This window comes from Notechis scutatus, chromosome 1, assembly GCF_049901735.1.
Source record: "Notechis scutatus isolate UNSWTSFEM ecotype Mainland chromosome 1, rNotScu1.2, whole genome shotgun sequence".
Lineage (NCBI taxonomy): Eukaryota > Metazoa > Chordata > Lepidosauria > Squamata > Elapidae > Notechis > Notechis scutatus.
Window position 1 is genome coordinate 4,628,603 of NC_142009.1, and position 17,086 is coordinate 4,645,688.

At 48.7% G+C, this 17,086-nt stretch overlaps 1 protein-coding gene across 1 annotated transcript in view; it reads right to left on the reverse strand.

Annotated features, from left to right (window-relative positions):
• NCOR1 (nuclear receptor corepressor 1) overlaps positions 1–17,086 on the reverse strand; it is a 192,026-nt gene that overhangs the window by 32,361 nt on the left and 142,579 nt on the right. The window contains 6 exon segments of the mRNA XM_087968131.1: positions 3,913–4,119; positions 5,871–6,095; positions 8,711–9,062; positions 10,758–11,011; positions 15,256–15,339; positions 15,601–15,741. Coding sequence (XP_087824257.1) covers positions 3,913–4,119; positions 5,871–6,095; positions 8,711–9,062; positions 10,758–11,011; positions 15,256–15,339; positions 15,601–15,741 — 1,263 coding nt within the window.

The window sequence follows — 17,086 nt, forward strand, 5'->3', positions numbered from 1 at the left end:
AGAGAGAGAGAGACTTTTGGCTTCATGCAAGGAAAGCAGCAAAAGTCTTTCTTTCTCTCCCCCAAACTCCGCCAGGAATGAGTCTTTGTGAGACTTTTCACGCCGGCACAGCCTCTTGGAGCAGGAGGCCTTGCAGGGTCCCAAAGACTCATTTCTGGCGGAGTTTGGGGGAAGAGAAAGAAAGACTTTTGCTGCTTTCCTTGCATGCAGCCAAAAGCAGGAAAAGAAAGAAGTGTAAAGAAACAGCCCGGTGCCCAGGTGAGGCACATGGGGCGAGAGGGGCAAATTCCCCCCTTTCTCCCTTTCCCCCCTCCCCTCACTACCTCGTGTTGTTCGCAATGCAAGTGGCACAAGCCTTGTGTTCCTGCGGGCCTTGTGGGCGGCGCAGCCTTGTGTTCCCACACAGCCTCGATTAATTGCTTTGGGGGGGACATTTCTCTGCGGACCACCAAAATTCTGTGTAATGTGCGAAAATAATTCCACTTGGGAAATTGCCTTGGATATGCCAGATCTGTTCCTAATAAATCAATTGGAGAGATAACATCTCGGAGTGATTAATATCATGGATACTGTCTGGATGCTTGACAGTAAGCATTAGAGCTTTTTCAAATGCGGAGCGCACGCGATCATTGAACCAGTTGTTATACCGGTGGCATCCCACCCCTGGCTGTAACCTCTTGTGACAATATTCGTGTGAGTTGTGGCACGACTGCCTGCAAAAATCGGCCAAGTGGGGCCACGAACACCCGTGACAATGCTCACGTGAGTGGGACCCCAAGCGTCCATGATGACACTTGCGTAAGTGGGGCCACAATTACCCACAACGATGCTCATGCGAGTTGGGCCGCAAACACCCGCGAAGCTCGCACCAATGGGACCCCAAGTGCCCGTGATGACGCTCGCGCCAATCACGCCACAACCGCCTGCGTCAATGCTCGTACAAGTCGGGCTGAGACCGCTTGAGAAACTCGCACTAGTGGGGCCACAAAACACCCATGACAATGCCCGTGAGAGTGGGACCCCAAGCGCCTGTGACGACGTTCGCACGAATTGCCTACACCAGGGGTGTCCAACCTTTCACCTTCCCTGGGCCACATTAGAAGATGAAAATTTGGTTTGGGCCGCACATAAAATAAAATAAAATAAAATTATTTTTATTATTTATTATTAATTATTTATTTTTTATTTTATAATTTTCCAGCCAAATTTTGCGGGGGGAGAAAGCTCGCCCGCCTCGCGCCTACCTCTCCTCCTGCAAATTATTTATTTTTATTAATTTTCTGGCCAAATTTTGCGGGGTGGGGGGGAGGGGGAGAAGAAAGCTCGCCCGCCTCGCGCCTACCTCTCCTCCTGCAAATGCAGCAGCGGCGGCGGGGGCAGAAGCAGCAGCGGCGGCGGCGGCAACAGCAGGAGGTGGCGGGCGGGACTTTTGGGCTGCGGCTGCCCGCCTTTTCTGTTGCTCGCCTCACCCCGCCTCCGCGCCTGCCTCTCCTCCTCCTCCTCGCTGGATCTTTCACGAAGGTTGGGGTGGGCGTTGGGCCGCACGTGCGAGGCGACCTGGGCTGCATGCGGCCCGTGGGCCGCGGTTTGGACAAGCCTGGCCTACAACGAAGATTGCGCACGTCTGGCCATGACCGACCGCGAAGCTCGTGCAAGTGGGACCACGCGCATGCCCCAATGTGCGCACCCAGCCAGCCGCTCTTGCGGCCTGGTGGCGATTAGGCGACGGCCCGCTACTGTGCTGAGGCCCACAGGTTATGGACTCTTGGGATAAGGGATTTCCAACAAGGGCCCTACCAACACGCTTCTAGATCAGGGGTGTCATGCTCAATTTCATTGAGGACCCCATCAGGGTTCTGTTTGACCTCGGGGGCTGGGGTGGGTATGGCCAGCTTGACGTCACTCGTGTTAGGGGTTCACCTGTGGTAGCCCGAGCACTCTGCCAGCGAAAACGGGCTCCCGATCTCCATTTTCGGCTGGGATGGCCTCCTGACACCCACTGCCAGGGAAAAAGGAACTCGGGAGGGCCGCAGAGGCTGGATTGTAAGTATAGTTAGACCAGGGATGTCAAACCCGATTTCATTGAGGGCCACATCAGGGTTGGGTTTGACTTTGGAGAGCCCGGGGGTGTGTAGGGGGAGTGGCCATGGTGGGCGGGACACAGAACCCGTGTTGGGGGCACTTCTAGTGGACAAGTGCTAAGGCAGAACTTCCCTGAGACCCTCCCTCACTCTCATTATAATCTTCCTTCCTTCCTTCCTTCCTATCTTCCTTCTCCTCATTTCACTTTCTCATCTTTCTTCCTTTCCTTCCTTTCTTCCTTCCTTCCTATCTTCCTTTCTCCTCATTTCACTTTCTCATCTTCCTTCCTTCCTTCCTTTCTTCCTTCCTTCCTATCTTCCTTCTCCTCATTTCACTTTCTCATCTTCCTTCCTTTCCTTCCTTCTCCTCATTTCACTTCCTTCCTTTCTCCTCATTTCACTTTCTCATTTTCCTTCCTTCCTTCCTTTCTTCCTTCCTTCCTATCTTCCTTTCTCCTCATTTCACTTTCTCATCTTCCTTCCTTCCTCCCTCCCTTCTCATTTCACTTTCTCATCTTCCTTCCTTTTCTTCCTTCTCCTCATTTCACTTCCTTCCTTTCTCCCCATTTCACTTTCTCATCTTCCTTCCTTCCTTCCTTTCTTCCTTCCTTCCTATCTTCCTTCTCCTCATTTCACTTTCTCATCTTCCTTCCTTCCTTCCTTTCTTCCTTCCTTCCTATCTTCCTTCTCATTTCACTTTCTCATCTTCCTTCCTTTCCTTCCTTCTCCTCATTTCACTTCCTTCCTTTCTCCTCATTTCACTTTCTCATTTTCCTTCCTTCCTTCCTTCCTTCCTTCCTTCCTTCCTTCCTTCCTTCCTTCCTTCCTATCTTCCTTTCTCCTCATTTTCACTTTCTCATCTTCCTTCCTTCCTCCCTCCCTTCTCATTTCACTTTCTCATCTTCCTTCCTTTCCTTCCTTCTCCTCATTTCACTTCCTTCCTTTCTCCTCATTTCACTTTCTCATCTTCCTTCCTTCCTTCCTTCCTTCCTTCCTTCCTTCCTTCCTTCCTTCCTTCCTTCTCATTTCACTTCCTTCCTTCTTTCCCTCCCTTCCCCCTTCCTTCTTACCCTCCCTTCCCCCTTCCTTCTTTCTTCTTCCTTCCCCTCTTTTCCCTTCCTTGCTCTCTTCCCATCTTCCCTTCTTTTTTCTTTGTCTTTCCTCTTTCCCTTTCTCCTTTGCTGTCCCTTTTTGCCATGCTCAAATGCAAAAGGGGAAATGTTTCTCCTTTGGTTTTGTTTTTAGGTTGTTTTGGTCACCCTCTGCCAGTGAAAACGAGGCACAGGGGTGTGTGCGCGGCCCACCCCTCCCCAGCTCCGTTTCCACTGGCAGAGGCACCATGGGCCGATCCTTCTGTCAGGGCTCCGACAATTCCGCCCACGTTCAAATCACAAGTCTCTAGCCGCATCTCTCAGAGTAAAAAAAGACCATTTATTAGGAGTGGCCATATCAGTGTTACATGGGTGCAGCCAACACTAAGATACATCATTTATTTCCCCCACCCCCTGGATGTATATTCTCTTCCTCATATATATGGACACATCCATAGCCGAGAGCCATCAATCATGCTCTCCAGTAATAATCTTGTGCGCCAACAGCTTCGGCTGCCAAGGCGATTATCTGAGGCATTTATGGAATGCACTGCTTTCCCCCACTCCCTTTCTGCTAGCAACTAAAAAGACCAAAGGAGTATTTTTTTTAGTTCGACACCTTCGCTGTTTCCAGGATGGCCCCACAGGCCAGATCTGGGTCACGGGCCTTTGAGTTTTGACACCCCTGTTCTAAATTAACCTGGTTTGTAGAAGGCCTATCCCGAGCGATGGAAACCTACCTCTCGCCCCTGCATAGGGGAGCGCCAAGGTCTGCTCTCGGGGCGACAGTCCTCGTGCAAGGTCCGGCCGCAGGTTGACCTGCATCTGCTGGGACGTGATGTAGTCGTTCAGGATGGTTTGCCGCGTGTTCTCCATGGCATAAAGCTGGTATTGGCTGGGGTAGCCCGGGGTGGGCGAGAGCTGCCGCTGGAACATGTAGGCGGTCGCTGGGCGAGGAAGAGCAGAAGACATTAAGTAGGTAAAGAGACAGAAAGCACTGTTTCTTTATATTACAGGTTATTCCTTGACTTACAGCCGTTGATTTAGTGAACGTTTGTAGCAACAACGGGGACGGAGAGAAGGGACTTATCAAACCAAGTCACATGTCATTGACAGGGGGATTTTTTCCCCCGGTCTTCCGACTCGAGCAGCTTTGGTGTCAACTTTGGAAGCCATACTGACACCAGATGCTCCCACGCTGCCACATTTTGAGCCTCGGAAAGTGGGAGGGGGGAATGTCTTGGGATGTATGTAGTTAGACATCATGACGTTCTTTTTCTAATTCAAGGTTCCTTTTATTTTGGATAGTAAACTGCCACAACTGGGGAATCCCGAATCTGAAAGTTCCGGGTTTCCTTGCCGTAAGTAAAAACTACAAATCCATCCCCTGTGTGATGACCCAAAGGGGTGTGGCACAAAAGCAGCAAAGTCACAAAAGTAGGTAAAGTCCCTTTAATTCCTCCAACTTGGCCCCCAATGTCCAGTTATCATCGGCTGGAGAAAAAATAAAATCTCCCAAGAACAGTTTTTAAAGGGAAGAAATTCAGTCTGAACCCAAAATACATCTAAATTATAAATAAAAACCAACACAAACCACGCTGCAGCCATTAATGAGACAGGGCAGGATGAGGAATTGCAGAATCAAAAAATAACGAAACACACACAGTTGGGAGGACGCCAGAACCCAGATAAGACTTGATAAACAAAGATAATGCAGGCTTTGCTTTCAGCAAGGTGCTGTGTGCAAACACCATTTTTAAATCCTGTTTTCCCAGCTGCAGCTAATGAAGGGAATCAGGGCCCTTTTCTCCCCCGTAACCCACGTTGCTCCCTTCTCCGTTCCGCCCTGCGTGCCCTAGGATGAAAGGGGGTGGGTGGGCCTGGGTCTTCCTCTGAATGCCCAGCTGGACTGTGTGCCCTTCCCCAGTTTCTTCCACAGCAACCGGAGCCACACCCCCACTCCCTGTCAGCTGCTCAACCTCCCCTCAGAATCAGACTCCAACAGGGGCATGACATTCTGAACCCATCATGGCATCACATGCCCCAGTCACCATCCATCCCAACTTGAGACTTCCCCTCACTTATGCGCAAAATAACATGACCTTGAATTAGAAAAAGAATGTTGTTATGTCTAACTACATACACTCCAGGAAATCCCCCCCTCCCACTTTCCCAGGCTCAAAATGTGGCAGCTTGGGAGCATCTGGTCTCAATATGGCTTCCAAAGCTGACACGGGGGGCCTGGGGGGCGGGGGTTGGACTAGAAGACCTCCAAGGTCCCTTCCGACTCAAGTTATTCTGTACAGCTAATCCTCAACTTACAACAGTTTGCTGAGCGACTGTTCAAAGTTACAACGGCACTGAAAAAAGGGACTTGGGACCATTTTTCACACTTACGACCGTTGTGGCATCCCCACGGCCGAGGGATTTACGTTCGGATGCTTGGCAACTGACTCATATTTACGATGGTTTGCCATGTCCCGGACGCCACTCAACGGGGGAAACCAGATTCAATGAACAACCACGTTGCTTAACTCAACATCTGCGGCGATTCGCTTAACAACGGTGGCAAGGAAGATCGTTCAATGAGGGCGAGGCTTAATGACCATCTCGCTTAGCAATGGGAACCTGGGGCACAATTGCAGTCGTAAGTCAAGGACCACCGACCGAAAAGCAAAAAACAAAAAAATGTACGTACTGGGATCCAAGGCTCTGTGGAACTGGATGGCTGGGTCCAGGTGAGGCGAGAGATGGCTCCGGTAAACTTCGGGGGCTGCCCCTCGGTGGTGGGGGTCGAAGGGGCTGTGAGTGACTCCGGGGTCAACCCCCGGGACCGGAGATTTGGCCGGGACGCTCTCCCTTTGCGTCGGCGTCAAAGTGGACTTCCTCTCGTGATTCAGCGGCTTCCCCGAAGAAAGGTTGCCTGCAAAAGAAGACCCGAGTTGTGGGAACGCAAGTGGCTCTGGCTGCTGGGAAAACTCAGGGGGACCGTGAGAATTATTTTATATTTTATGGCATTTGATTTTATCTTACCGTATGGTTTTATGTTTTATTTTGTTATTATCGCTACATTTTATTGCATGATTATTGTATTTGCTTATTTTGCCGATTTTGTCGTTTGATAAGACGTGTTTATCCCAAACATGTTTATTGATCTGATGGATTCACTACCTCCGTGATGGGCGAACCTACAGGTGGCACGCAGAGCCATTTGTGCCAGCACGCGAGCTGCAGGCAAACTTACCTCACTGCGCATGCGTGCGCCTTACAGCCGATTTTTGGCCAGTTTGAGGCCTTTTTCGGCCTCCCAGAGGCTTCTGCAGGCTTTGCAGGACGAAAACTAGGCCCGTTTCATCACTTCCTGTTTTTCTGGAAATACCGGAAGTGACAAAACGGGCCTAGTTTTTGGCCTACGGAAGCCTCCCTCAAGCCTCTGGGAGGCCGAAAAGGGCCTCAAACTGGCCGAAAATCAGCTGTGAGGTGCAGCGCAGGTAAGGGGCGGCGGGGTGGGTGGGGATCGCCCGCGCATGCGTAGTGGGCGTGGGGGGCGCACGCATTGCCTTCCGGGTGCTGGAATTTTTGGCACAGGAGCCCCAATAGGTGAGTCACCACTGTACTACCCTCCTCTGCAAGTTGGTTCCAAGCATCTTTCATTGAAATCAGACTTCCAAACATTACTTTTCAACTTCCCTCTTGTCAGTTTTGTTATGCCCAGTCTTCCTTCCTTCCCTCCCTCCCTTTTTCCTTTCCATTCCTTCGTCTTTCTTTTCTCTATCTCCCTTCCTTCCTTTTTTCCTTCCTTTCTTCCTTCTCTTTTCCCTTTCTCATTCTTCCTCCCTCCCTCTCTCTTTCTTTCCTTCTCCATTCCTCCTTTCCTTTCTCTCCCCATCCCTTCCTTTTCCTTCCTTTCTTCCTCCCTCCCTTTCATCTTTTCTTTCCTTCCTTTCCTCTATGTCCTTCCTCCTGCCCTCCTCCCATCTTTTCTCCTTTCCCTTCCTCTCTGTCCTCCCCCCTCCCTCCCTTCTCATGTCTTCCCCTTTTCCTTCCTTCCCTTCCTCTTTCTATGTCCTCCCTCCCTCCCTTTTGGATTTGCTCAACAACGGTGTGATTCAGCAATGGCAGTCATGGCTGTGATTCGTTTAACAACTGTCACGAAAAGGGGGGTCAAAAAAATGAGGGCGACTCCTGTAACAAATATCTTGCTTAGCAACAGAAGTTCACTAAACATGTATCTGTAAGTCGGGAACCAGCCGTATAACAACATACAGGGAGAAGCCATTGGTACCTATTCTGAAATTCTAAGTAAATAGGAATATAACTGATTGAAAGTTATATGTGAGCCATGTTGGCACAGGGGTTAGAGTGCGGTACTGCAGGCTATTTCTGCTGATGGCCAGCTGCCTACCATTTGGCAGTTCGAATCCCACCAGGCTCAAAGTTGACCCAATCTTCCATCCTTCCGAGGTGGGTAAAACAAGGACCCAGATTGTTGGGGGGGGGCATAGGCTGATTGGAGAGGGCTGGAAAGCAATGTGAAGCAGTATATAATTCTAAGTGCTACTGCTAAGTGTGAAGTGAGGGAAGGAGGGAGGGAGGGAGGAAGGAAGGAAGGAAGGAAGGAAGGAAGGGAAGGAAGGGCGGGCCATAGTGGTTGGAATGCAGTATTGCAGGCTGATTCTGTCTGCTGCCAGCAGTTCAATTCTGACTGGCTCCAGGTCGACTCAGCCTTCCATCCTTCCGAGGTGGGTCAAATGAGGACCCAGATTGTTGGGGGCAAGAGGCTGGCTCTGTAAACCGCTTAGAGAGGGCTGGGAAGCACCGTGAAGCTGGATATTAATCTAGGTGCTCTTGGGTAGGAAGGAGGGAAAATGAGAAGGACAGGAAACAGGAAGGAAGGAAGGAAGGAAGGAAGGAAGGAAGGAAGGAAGGAAGGAAGGAAGGAAGGAAGGAAGGAAGGAAGGAAGGAAGGAAGGAAGGAAGGAAAATAAGGAGAAGGAAGGAAGGGAGGGAGGGAGGGAGGGAGGGAGGAAGGAAGGAAGGAAGGAAGGAAGGAAGGAAGGAAGGAAGGAAGGAAGGAAGGAAAATAAGGAGAAGGAAGGAAGGAAGGAAGGAAAGAAGGAAAATAAGGAGAAGGAAGGAAGGAAGGAAGGAAGGAAGGAAGGAAGGAAGGAAGGAAGGAAGGAAGGAAGGAAGGAAGGAAGGAAGGAAAACAAGGAGAAGGAAGGAAGGAAAACGAGAAGGAAGGAATGAAAGAAGGAAGAGAAACAAGAAGGAAGTTCGATCCTGACGGGGCTCCAGGTCGACTCAGCCTTCCATCCTTTCTGAGGTTGGCGAAATGAGGACCCAGATTGTTGGGGGGCGAGAGGCTGACTCTGTAAAACCGCTTAAGAGAGGGCTGGGAAGCACCATGAAGCGGTATATAAGTCTAAGGGCTTTTGCTATTACAAGGCTTCCTGAATGTTAGAGAGTCAGAGCAGGTGCAGTTGGGTCAACCGTTTCGTCCCACTGACTGTCACAGAAGCCGCAAGGGCCACCTACCTTCGACCCGGTTCATCATGGGTGAGCTCCTGGACATGCTCTGATAGCCCACCGGCGTCCTCCTGGCGTTGGCATCCTCGTAGATCCCGGGGCTGACTTGGGACTTGGGAGCCTCGTGGAGGGTGGAGCGCAGGACGGAAGGACCTGAGCTGACCACCGAGGTGTGGCGAGGACGCATCTCTCCCGCCTTGGGGTCTTCGTGTTTCCCGCGTTCCACCCCCTTCATGTTCTCCGGCAACATCTCCATGGGGGGCAGGCCCCGCGAGAGCTTGCTGGGCCCCGTGATCAGGGACTTGACGTTGTGTTTGATGGCCGACTGGCAGGAGCTGCTCTCGTACTTGATGGGCGTACCCTGCAGGAGGAGGAGGAGGAGAAGAAGGCCGTATGGCGACTCCCTGCAGCCAGGTGGGCGCGGCTGAGGGGGGCGTGGCCATCTGAGTGCTGCCGAGTGGGTGTGGCCAGGGAGGGGCTTCAAAAATTTCACCAACGGGTTCTCTGTTCGGTGTCAGGATTCCGACAATTACCCCCCATTTAAATCGTGAGTCTCGAGCCAAACGTCCAAAACTTAAAAAGGATTTATTGGGAAGTTAACATGTCCGGCACTGCCTGGGTGTAGCCGACTCTGAGACACGCCATTCATTGTCACCCTTGACTCTGGTTTTCTCCCTCCCTCCCTCTCCCTCTCTCTTTTGCCCTGGTTGTTAAGCGGATCACTGCAGCTGTCAAGTAAGGAACATGGTTGTTAAGTGAATCTGGCTTCCCCACTGACTTTTCATAAGGTTGCCAAAGGGAATCTCATGACCCCAGGACGCTGCTGCGACCATCATAAATATGAGCCAGTTGCCAAGCCAGCTGAGTTTTGTTCACGTGAGGATGCTGCAATGGTTGTTAAGTGTGAAAATAGATCAGGAGTCTTCAAAGTTGACAGCTTTTAAGGCTTGTGGACTTCAACTCCCAGAATTCCTCTTTCTCCAGTCATGTTAGCTCAGGAATCCTGGGAGTTGAAGTCCACAAGTCTTAAACTTGCCAACCCTTTGAAAACCCTTGGAATAGAGAATAGAATAAGAACAGAATAGAATCATAATAGAATAGAATAAGAATTTGAATAAGAATTTTAGAATAGAATAGAATAAGAATTTGAATAATTTTTTTAGAATAAAATAAGAATAGAATAAGAATTTGAATAAATTTTTTAGAATAGAACAAGAAATTGAATAATTTTTTTTTAGAATAGAATAAGAGTAGAATAAGAATTTGAATAAGAATTTTAGAATAGAATAAGAATTTGAATAAAATTTTTAGAATAGAATAGAATAAGAATTTGAATAAGAATTTTAGAATAGAATAAGAATTTGAATAAAATTTTAGAATAGAATAGAATAGAATTTGAATAAGAATTTTAGAATAGAATAAGAATTTGAATAAATTTTTTAGAATAGAATAGGAATAGAGAATAGAATAAGAATAGAATAAGAATTTGAATAGAATAAAATAGAATAAGAATTTGAATAAGAATTTTAGAATAGATTAGAAAGAATAAGAATAGAATAAAATAGCAGAATAAGAATAAAATAGAATTTGAACAGAATAGAATAAGAATTTGAAAAAGAAATTTAGAATAGAATAGAATAAGAATTTGAATAAGAATTTTAGAATAGAATAAAGAATAAAATAAGAATAGAATAGAATAAGAATTTGAATAGAATAAGAAGTTGAATAAGAATAGAATAAGAATTTGAATAAAAATAGAATAAGAAGAATAAGAATAGAATAAGATTAGATTAAGAATTTGAACAGAATAGAGAATAGAGAATTTTTTTTCACTGCTGTCGAACAGTCACTAAACCAGGACTACCTGTATTAGAACAGTCGTAAGTCGACGGCTACCTGTATTAGAAGAACAGACAGCTGTCTTATCTGTGATCTGGAGCTTTGCCCCGAATAGGGGTGAGACTTTGTGACCTCAACAGTCCCTTCCAACTCTTTAAAAACAAAAAAAAACCCAACCCTTGCAGGATCTGATGGTTCTCCGGCGTTTTGCTCTCACCTGCGAGATGGATCCTTCGATGATGGGGCGGACATTGGGGACCATCTCAGGGGTCTTCTGGCTTTCCTGATTTAACAGCTCCTGCCGGGGAATCTCGTGGATGGAGCGCCCCATCTCCTTGATGGTGGTGACCCCGTCGTAGAGTTTGCCCTTGGCGATGGCTCCCTCGAAGGTCCGCATGGGAGGAGATTCCCGCTTGATCTTCGGGTATTTGAGCCCCATTTCGTAGCTCTCCGCCGTCGATCGTGGGGTGCCTTCAGGGAGGGAAGCGGGAGGGGGGAGAAAGAGAGACTTTCAGGATTCAATTCATTTTAAGGTATTGCAGTCATGTGGACCAGAGACCAGAACAAATTAAAAAAAAAAACAACAGTAAATATCTCAAAGAAAAATTGTAGAATCAAAACAATAAATAACAAGATAAAAATCTACGAACAAATCCAGTCTGTCACGTGGTCCAACTCAGGGATATCGAACTTAAGGCCCGGGGCTGGACTAGAAGACCTCCAAAGGTCCCTTCCAACTCTGTTATTCTAGTGTCGCTAGTAGGCCTGAGCACATGTTGTCCTAGATCAGGGGTATCGAACTTAAAGGCCTGGGGGTTGGACTAGAACAGGGGTCCGCCAAACTTTTGGACCTCAGGGGCCACCCAACTCATCATTTTAAAACCCGCGGACCAGAGACCCTGGGAAAATCGCCCCAAAAGTCTGCAAGAATATCCCCCACCCCGTTTTCCTACCGATCGATCATTCTTTATTTGGGATCGCAGGATACCGTCTCCAGCTCTGTTCTCAGGGAAAGAGGGGGGAGAGACTTTGGCTTCATGCAAGGAAAGCAGCAGAAGCAGCAGAAGTCTTTCTTTCTCTCCCCCAAACTCTGCCAGAAATGAGTCTTTGCTGGCGCAGCCTCTTGGAGCAGGAGGCCTTGCAGGGTCCCAAAGACTCATTTCTGGCGGAGTTTGGGGGAGAGAAAGAAAGACTTTGGCTGCTTTCCTTGCGTGCAGCCAAAAGCAGAAGAAGGAAGAAGCGGAAAGAAGCAGCCCGGTGGCCGGGCCAGGCACGTGGGACGAGAGGGGCAAGTTCCCACTCTCCGCCCTTTCCCCCCTCCCTCACTACGTCGTGGTGTTTGCAATGCAAGCGACGCAAGCCTTGTGTTCCAATGGGCCATGTGGGCGGCGCAGCCTTGTGTTCCGTGCAGCCTGGATTAATTGCTTTGGGGGGGGACATTTCTCTGCGGACCACCAACATTTCCTCATGGACCACCGGTGGTTCCCGGCCCACTAGTTGGCAACCACTGGACTAGAAGACCTCCCAGGTCCCTTCCAACTCTGTTATTGTGTTATGCTGTTGCTAATAGGCCTGAGCACATGTTGTCCTAGATCAGGGATATCAAACTCAAGGTCCGCGGTGTGCTTAGATTTAACCGTCCCGGAAACAGCGAAGGACCGGCCCAAGGTGCTTCTGCCAGTGAAAACAGAGGTCATTTTTGCTAGCAGAGGGCTAGCAAAACAAACTAAAAAACAAAAGGAAAGGAGAAATATTTCACCTTTTGCATTTCAGCGTGCCAAGTGTCAACTCAAAAATATTTCTCTGGTCTTTTAGAGTTGCCAGCAGAAAGGGAGTGGAAGTAGTGGATTCCTTAGATGCTTCAGATCATTGCTAGGCGGCCGAAGCTTCTGGCGTGCAAGATTATTACTGGAGAGCATGATTGAGGACTCTTGGCTATGGATGTGTCCCATTGGAGAATAGATATCCAGGGGGAAGACCAGGGTTCAAGGGGAAAAATGAACGATGTGTCTCAGAATCGGCTCCACCCAGGTAGCACCGGCATATTCAACTCTTTAATAATTCTTCTATATGTGCTCACTTCGGCAGCACATATACTAAAACTGAAACGCATTTACACTGAGACGACGGACGACCACGTACCCCTAGTGCAGGGGTCTTCAAACTTGACAGTTTTAAGATGTGGACTTCAACTCCCAGAATTCCTCCTCTAGTCACGTGAGCTCAGGAATTCTGGGAGTTGAAGTCCACAAGTCTTAAACTTGCCAACTGTCATGCCCTTGTTGGAGTCTGATTCTGAGGGGGAGATGGAGCCGCTGACAGGGAGTGGGAGTGTGGCGATGGTGGCTGTGGAGGAAACTGGGGAAGGGCACAGGCCAGCTGGGCATTCAGAGGAAGGCCCAGGCCCACCCCCTCTTCATCCTAGGGCACGCAGGGAGGAACGGAGAAGGGAGCAATGTGGCTTACGGGGGAGAAAAGGGCCCTGATCCCCTTCATTAGTTGCAGCTGGGAGAACAGGATATAAGAAGGGCATTTCAACACAGCACCTTGCTGGAAGCAAAGCGTCCGTTATCTTTGTTGAGGCTTATCTGGGTTTTGGTGTCCTCCCAATTGTGTGTGTTTCTTTATCTTTTGATGTCTGCAATTCCTTATCCTGCCCTGCCTTGTTAATTGCTGCAGGGTGGTTTGTGTTGATTTTTATTTATAATATATATGTACTTTGGGTTCGGACTGAACTTCTTCCCTTTAAAGAGTTTTAGGAGTGTTTGGGAGTCTTTTCTCCAGCTGAAGATAACTGGACATTGGGGGCCAGGTTGGAGGTATTAAAGGGGCTTTACCTATTTTTGTCCCTTTGTTGCTTTTTGCCACGCCCCGGATCATCACACCAATTTTGAAGACCCTTGCCCTAGTGCGTCAAGTACTGGAAAAACTGCCGGAGCCCTGACACAAGGAGGGACAGGAAAGGAGAAAGGGAAGTAGGACAGACAAAGGAAAAGGAAGGAAGATGGGAAGAGAGCAAGGAAAGGAAAAAGAAGGAAAGAGGAGAAGGAAGAAGAAAGGAGAATGAAGAGGGAAGGAAAAAGAAAAGGAAGGAGGGAGGGAGGGGAGGGAGGGAGGGAGGGAGGGAGGGAGGAAGGAAGGAAGGAAGGAAGGAAGGAAGGAAGGAAGGAAGGAAGGAAGGAAGGAAGGAAGGAAGGAAGGAAGGAAGGAAGGGAAGGAAGATGAGGAAGGAAGGAAGGAAGGAAGGAAGGAAGGAAGGAAGGAAGGAAGAAAGGAAGGAAGATGAGGAAGGAAGATGTGGAAGGAAGGAAGGAAGGAAGGAAGGAAGGAAGGAAGGAAGGAAGGAAGGAAGGAAGGAAGGAAGGAAAGGGAAGGAAGATGAGGAAGGAAGATGTGGAAGGAAGGAAGGAAGGAAGATGAGGAAGGAAGATGTGGAAGGAAGATGAGGAAGGAAGGAAGGAAGGGAAGGAAGGAAGGAAGGAAGGAAGGAAGGAAGGAAAGGAAGGAAGATGAGGAAGGAGGATATGGAAGGAAGGAAGGAAGGAAGGAAGGAAGGAAGGAAGGGAAGGAAGATGTGGAAGGAAGGAAGGAAGAAAGGAAGGAAGGAAAGAAAGATGTGGAAGGAAGGAAGGAAGGAAGATTATAATGAGAGGGAGGGAAGGTCTGAGAGAAGTCCTGCCTTAGCACTTGGCCAACACAGGTGCCTCCGACACGAGTGATGTCACACTTCCCCCAGCCTCCCCCTCCAGGTCAAACACAACCCTGATGTGGCCCTCAATGAAATTGAGATTGACACCCCTGCTCTATGACAATAATACTGCGGCCGTTAAATGTGAAAAAATGGTCCTAAGTCACCGTTATAACTGCGAAATGACTCGGAAACCGCTTCTGCTTGAGCTGGTGAAAAAAAATATGGAAACTTTGATCGTGGGTTTTATCAAATCGATTTTTGTTGTTGTAGTAGGAATAGCTGGTTTATAAAGGTCGTCCTCAACAACGGAGCCCAACATTTTATGTGGTGAAGTGAGAAATTTGTTAAGTGAGGGGTTGGTTCTTTTGCCCCATTTTACAACTTTCCTGGCCACGTTTTGCTCAGTGAGTCGCTGACATTGTTAAATGGATAGCAAGGTTGTTAAGTGAACCTGGGTTCCCCGTTGACTTTGCTTGTCAGAAGGTCACAAAAGGGGATCGCGTGACCCCCCAGGACGCTGACTGCGCCCACAGTAAATGCGAGTTGGTTATCAAGCGGTCCAATGTAAATCACGTGACCCCAGAGGGTTGTTAACTGAAAAAGGGTCGTAACTCCCTTTTTTTCCAGTGGCGTTGTAACTTTGAACGGTCGCTAAACGAACCGCTGTAAGTCGAAAATTACCTATACCGCTATGTAAAAGTAAGACGTTGAGGTTCAATGCTGTTATCTTATTCTACTGCACCCAAAGAGAGTCGGAAGACAATGCCTTTTTCTTTCTTTTTCCCTTCTTTTCTACACTTCTCCCTTCCCTTTTTCCTCTTCTGTTTTTTCCCATTTCCTTCTGTATTTTGTATTATAAACTAATTTGTTTAAAAAACAACAACAACTGAGAATGATCCCTGAGAATGAGCTGGTGTAAGTCAAGGACTACCTGTAAATGGTTAGAATGGAGTAAGATAACTGAGACGGAAAGGACCTTGTAGGTCATCTAGTCCAACCCCCTGCTCAAAGGTCTTTTCCTTACCTTGCATTATTGAGCCCGACAACACCGTCCTCTCCTTCATATCGGAGTGGGGGCTCCCTTGAGGCACAGCCCGGCAGATTAAGCCTAAAAGATAAAAAATGGTTCATTCTCCACACTATTAGGAAGTTTCTCCTTAATTCCAGGTTGCTTCTCTCCTTGATCAGTTTTCCATCTGTTGCTTCTTCAGGTGGCTTTGGAGAATAGCTTGACTCCTTCTTCTTTGGGGCAGCCCCTCAGATATTTCGGAACGCTGCAGTCCTGTCTCCCCTGGTCCTTTCTTTTCATTCGTTTAATGAACATCCCCGATTCCTGCAAACGAGCCGGAAGCTGCTTGGCCAAGCTTACCTTCCAAAGGTGCCGAGACGGGAGATTCCCTCATTGACATCCCCTGCTTGATGTTTCCTTCCATGGCTTCGTACGTCCGTTTGAGGCTCATGTCGTGAGCGGTTCTTGGGCTGCGCGTTCCTTCCCGGACGTTCTTGATGGCTGTTGAGAAGCAGGCAAGAGAGACCAAGGGAAGAGAGTTTCTCTTGGATTCTCCCAGGGAAAATGGAGATCATTTTCGATTGGAAGACAATTTGGGGGTTTTGCGGACATCTCATGACCCAACTAGGTAACAACATCAGTGCTAGAGGAGGACGGGTGGTGGTGGTGGTTTCTGAGCTTTCGTGCTTCCTGGCAGACGTCTCGTGACCCAACTAGGTAACAACATCAGTGCTAGAGAAGAGGAGGAGGACTGGAAGGGAGGGGAGGGGGCTCTGAGCTTCGTTCTTTCCTGGCAGACGTCTCATGACCCAGTTAGGGAACGTCATCAGTACTGGAAGGGAGTGGGATTCGCTCTCCAATGATGTACAGTGGCTTGCACTCTCAGTGCTGGTGGAAGTGGGGGTCTGTCAAGAGGCAAGGACGCTTAAGGGAGATTTACACACCGTTTAAAAGAGGCAATAAAAAGCGAACAAGGAAACAGAAATACCGAAACTCTGCTCCTCCTCGTCCTCCTAAACCCCACTCCCTCTATTGGCACTGATGATGTTCCCTAGTTGGGTCCTGAAACGTCTGCAAGAAAACCACCAGGCTCAGAGAGCACCACGGATGCCAGTCTTCCTCATCCTGCTTTTCTTCCTCCTCTTCCTCTTTTTTCTTCCTCCTCCCCCATTCCACAAACACCTTCCCTCCAAGCACTGACGGTGTTACCTAATTGGGTCATGAAATGTCTGCAAGAAAACCACCAAGTTCAAAGCACCAAGGAGGCCAGCCAGCCTTCCTCCTCCACCACCTTTTCTTCCTCCTCTTCCTCTTTTTCTTCCTCCTCCCCTCCCCTCCTCCTCCTTCCTGCAAACCCCTCTCCCTTCTAGCACTGATGATGTTCCCTAGTTGGGTCATGAAACGTCTGCAAAAAAACCCCCACCAAGCTCAGAGAAAACCAAGGATGCCAGTCTTCCTCATCCTGCTTTTCTTCCTCCTCTTCCTCTTTTTCTTCCTCCTCCCTCCCTCCTCCTCCCTTCCACAAATACCCTCCCTCCAGGCAGATGGTGTTACCTAGCTGGGTCATGAAACGTCTACAAGAAAGCCAACAGGCTCAAAGCACCAAGAAGGCCAGTCTTCCTCTTCCTCCTTTTCTTCCTCCTCTTCCTCTTTTTCTTCTTCCTCCTGCTCCCCTTCCCTCCTCCTCCATTCCACAAATACCCTCCTCCAAGCACTGATGATGTTCCCTAGTTGGGTCATGAAAAACCACCAAGAAAAACCACCAAGCTCAGAGAGCAACCAAGGACCCCTCAGTTCTCCTCCTCCTCCCTTCTCCACCTACTACAATATGCAAGCCCTCCTCCCT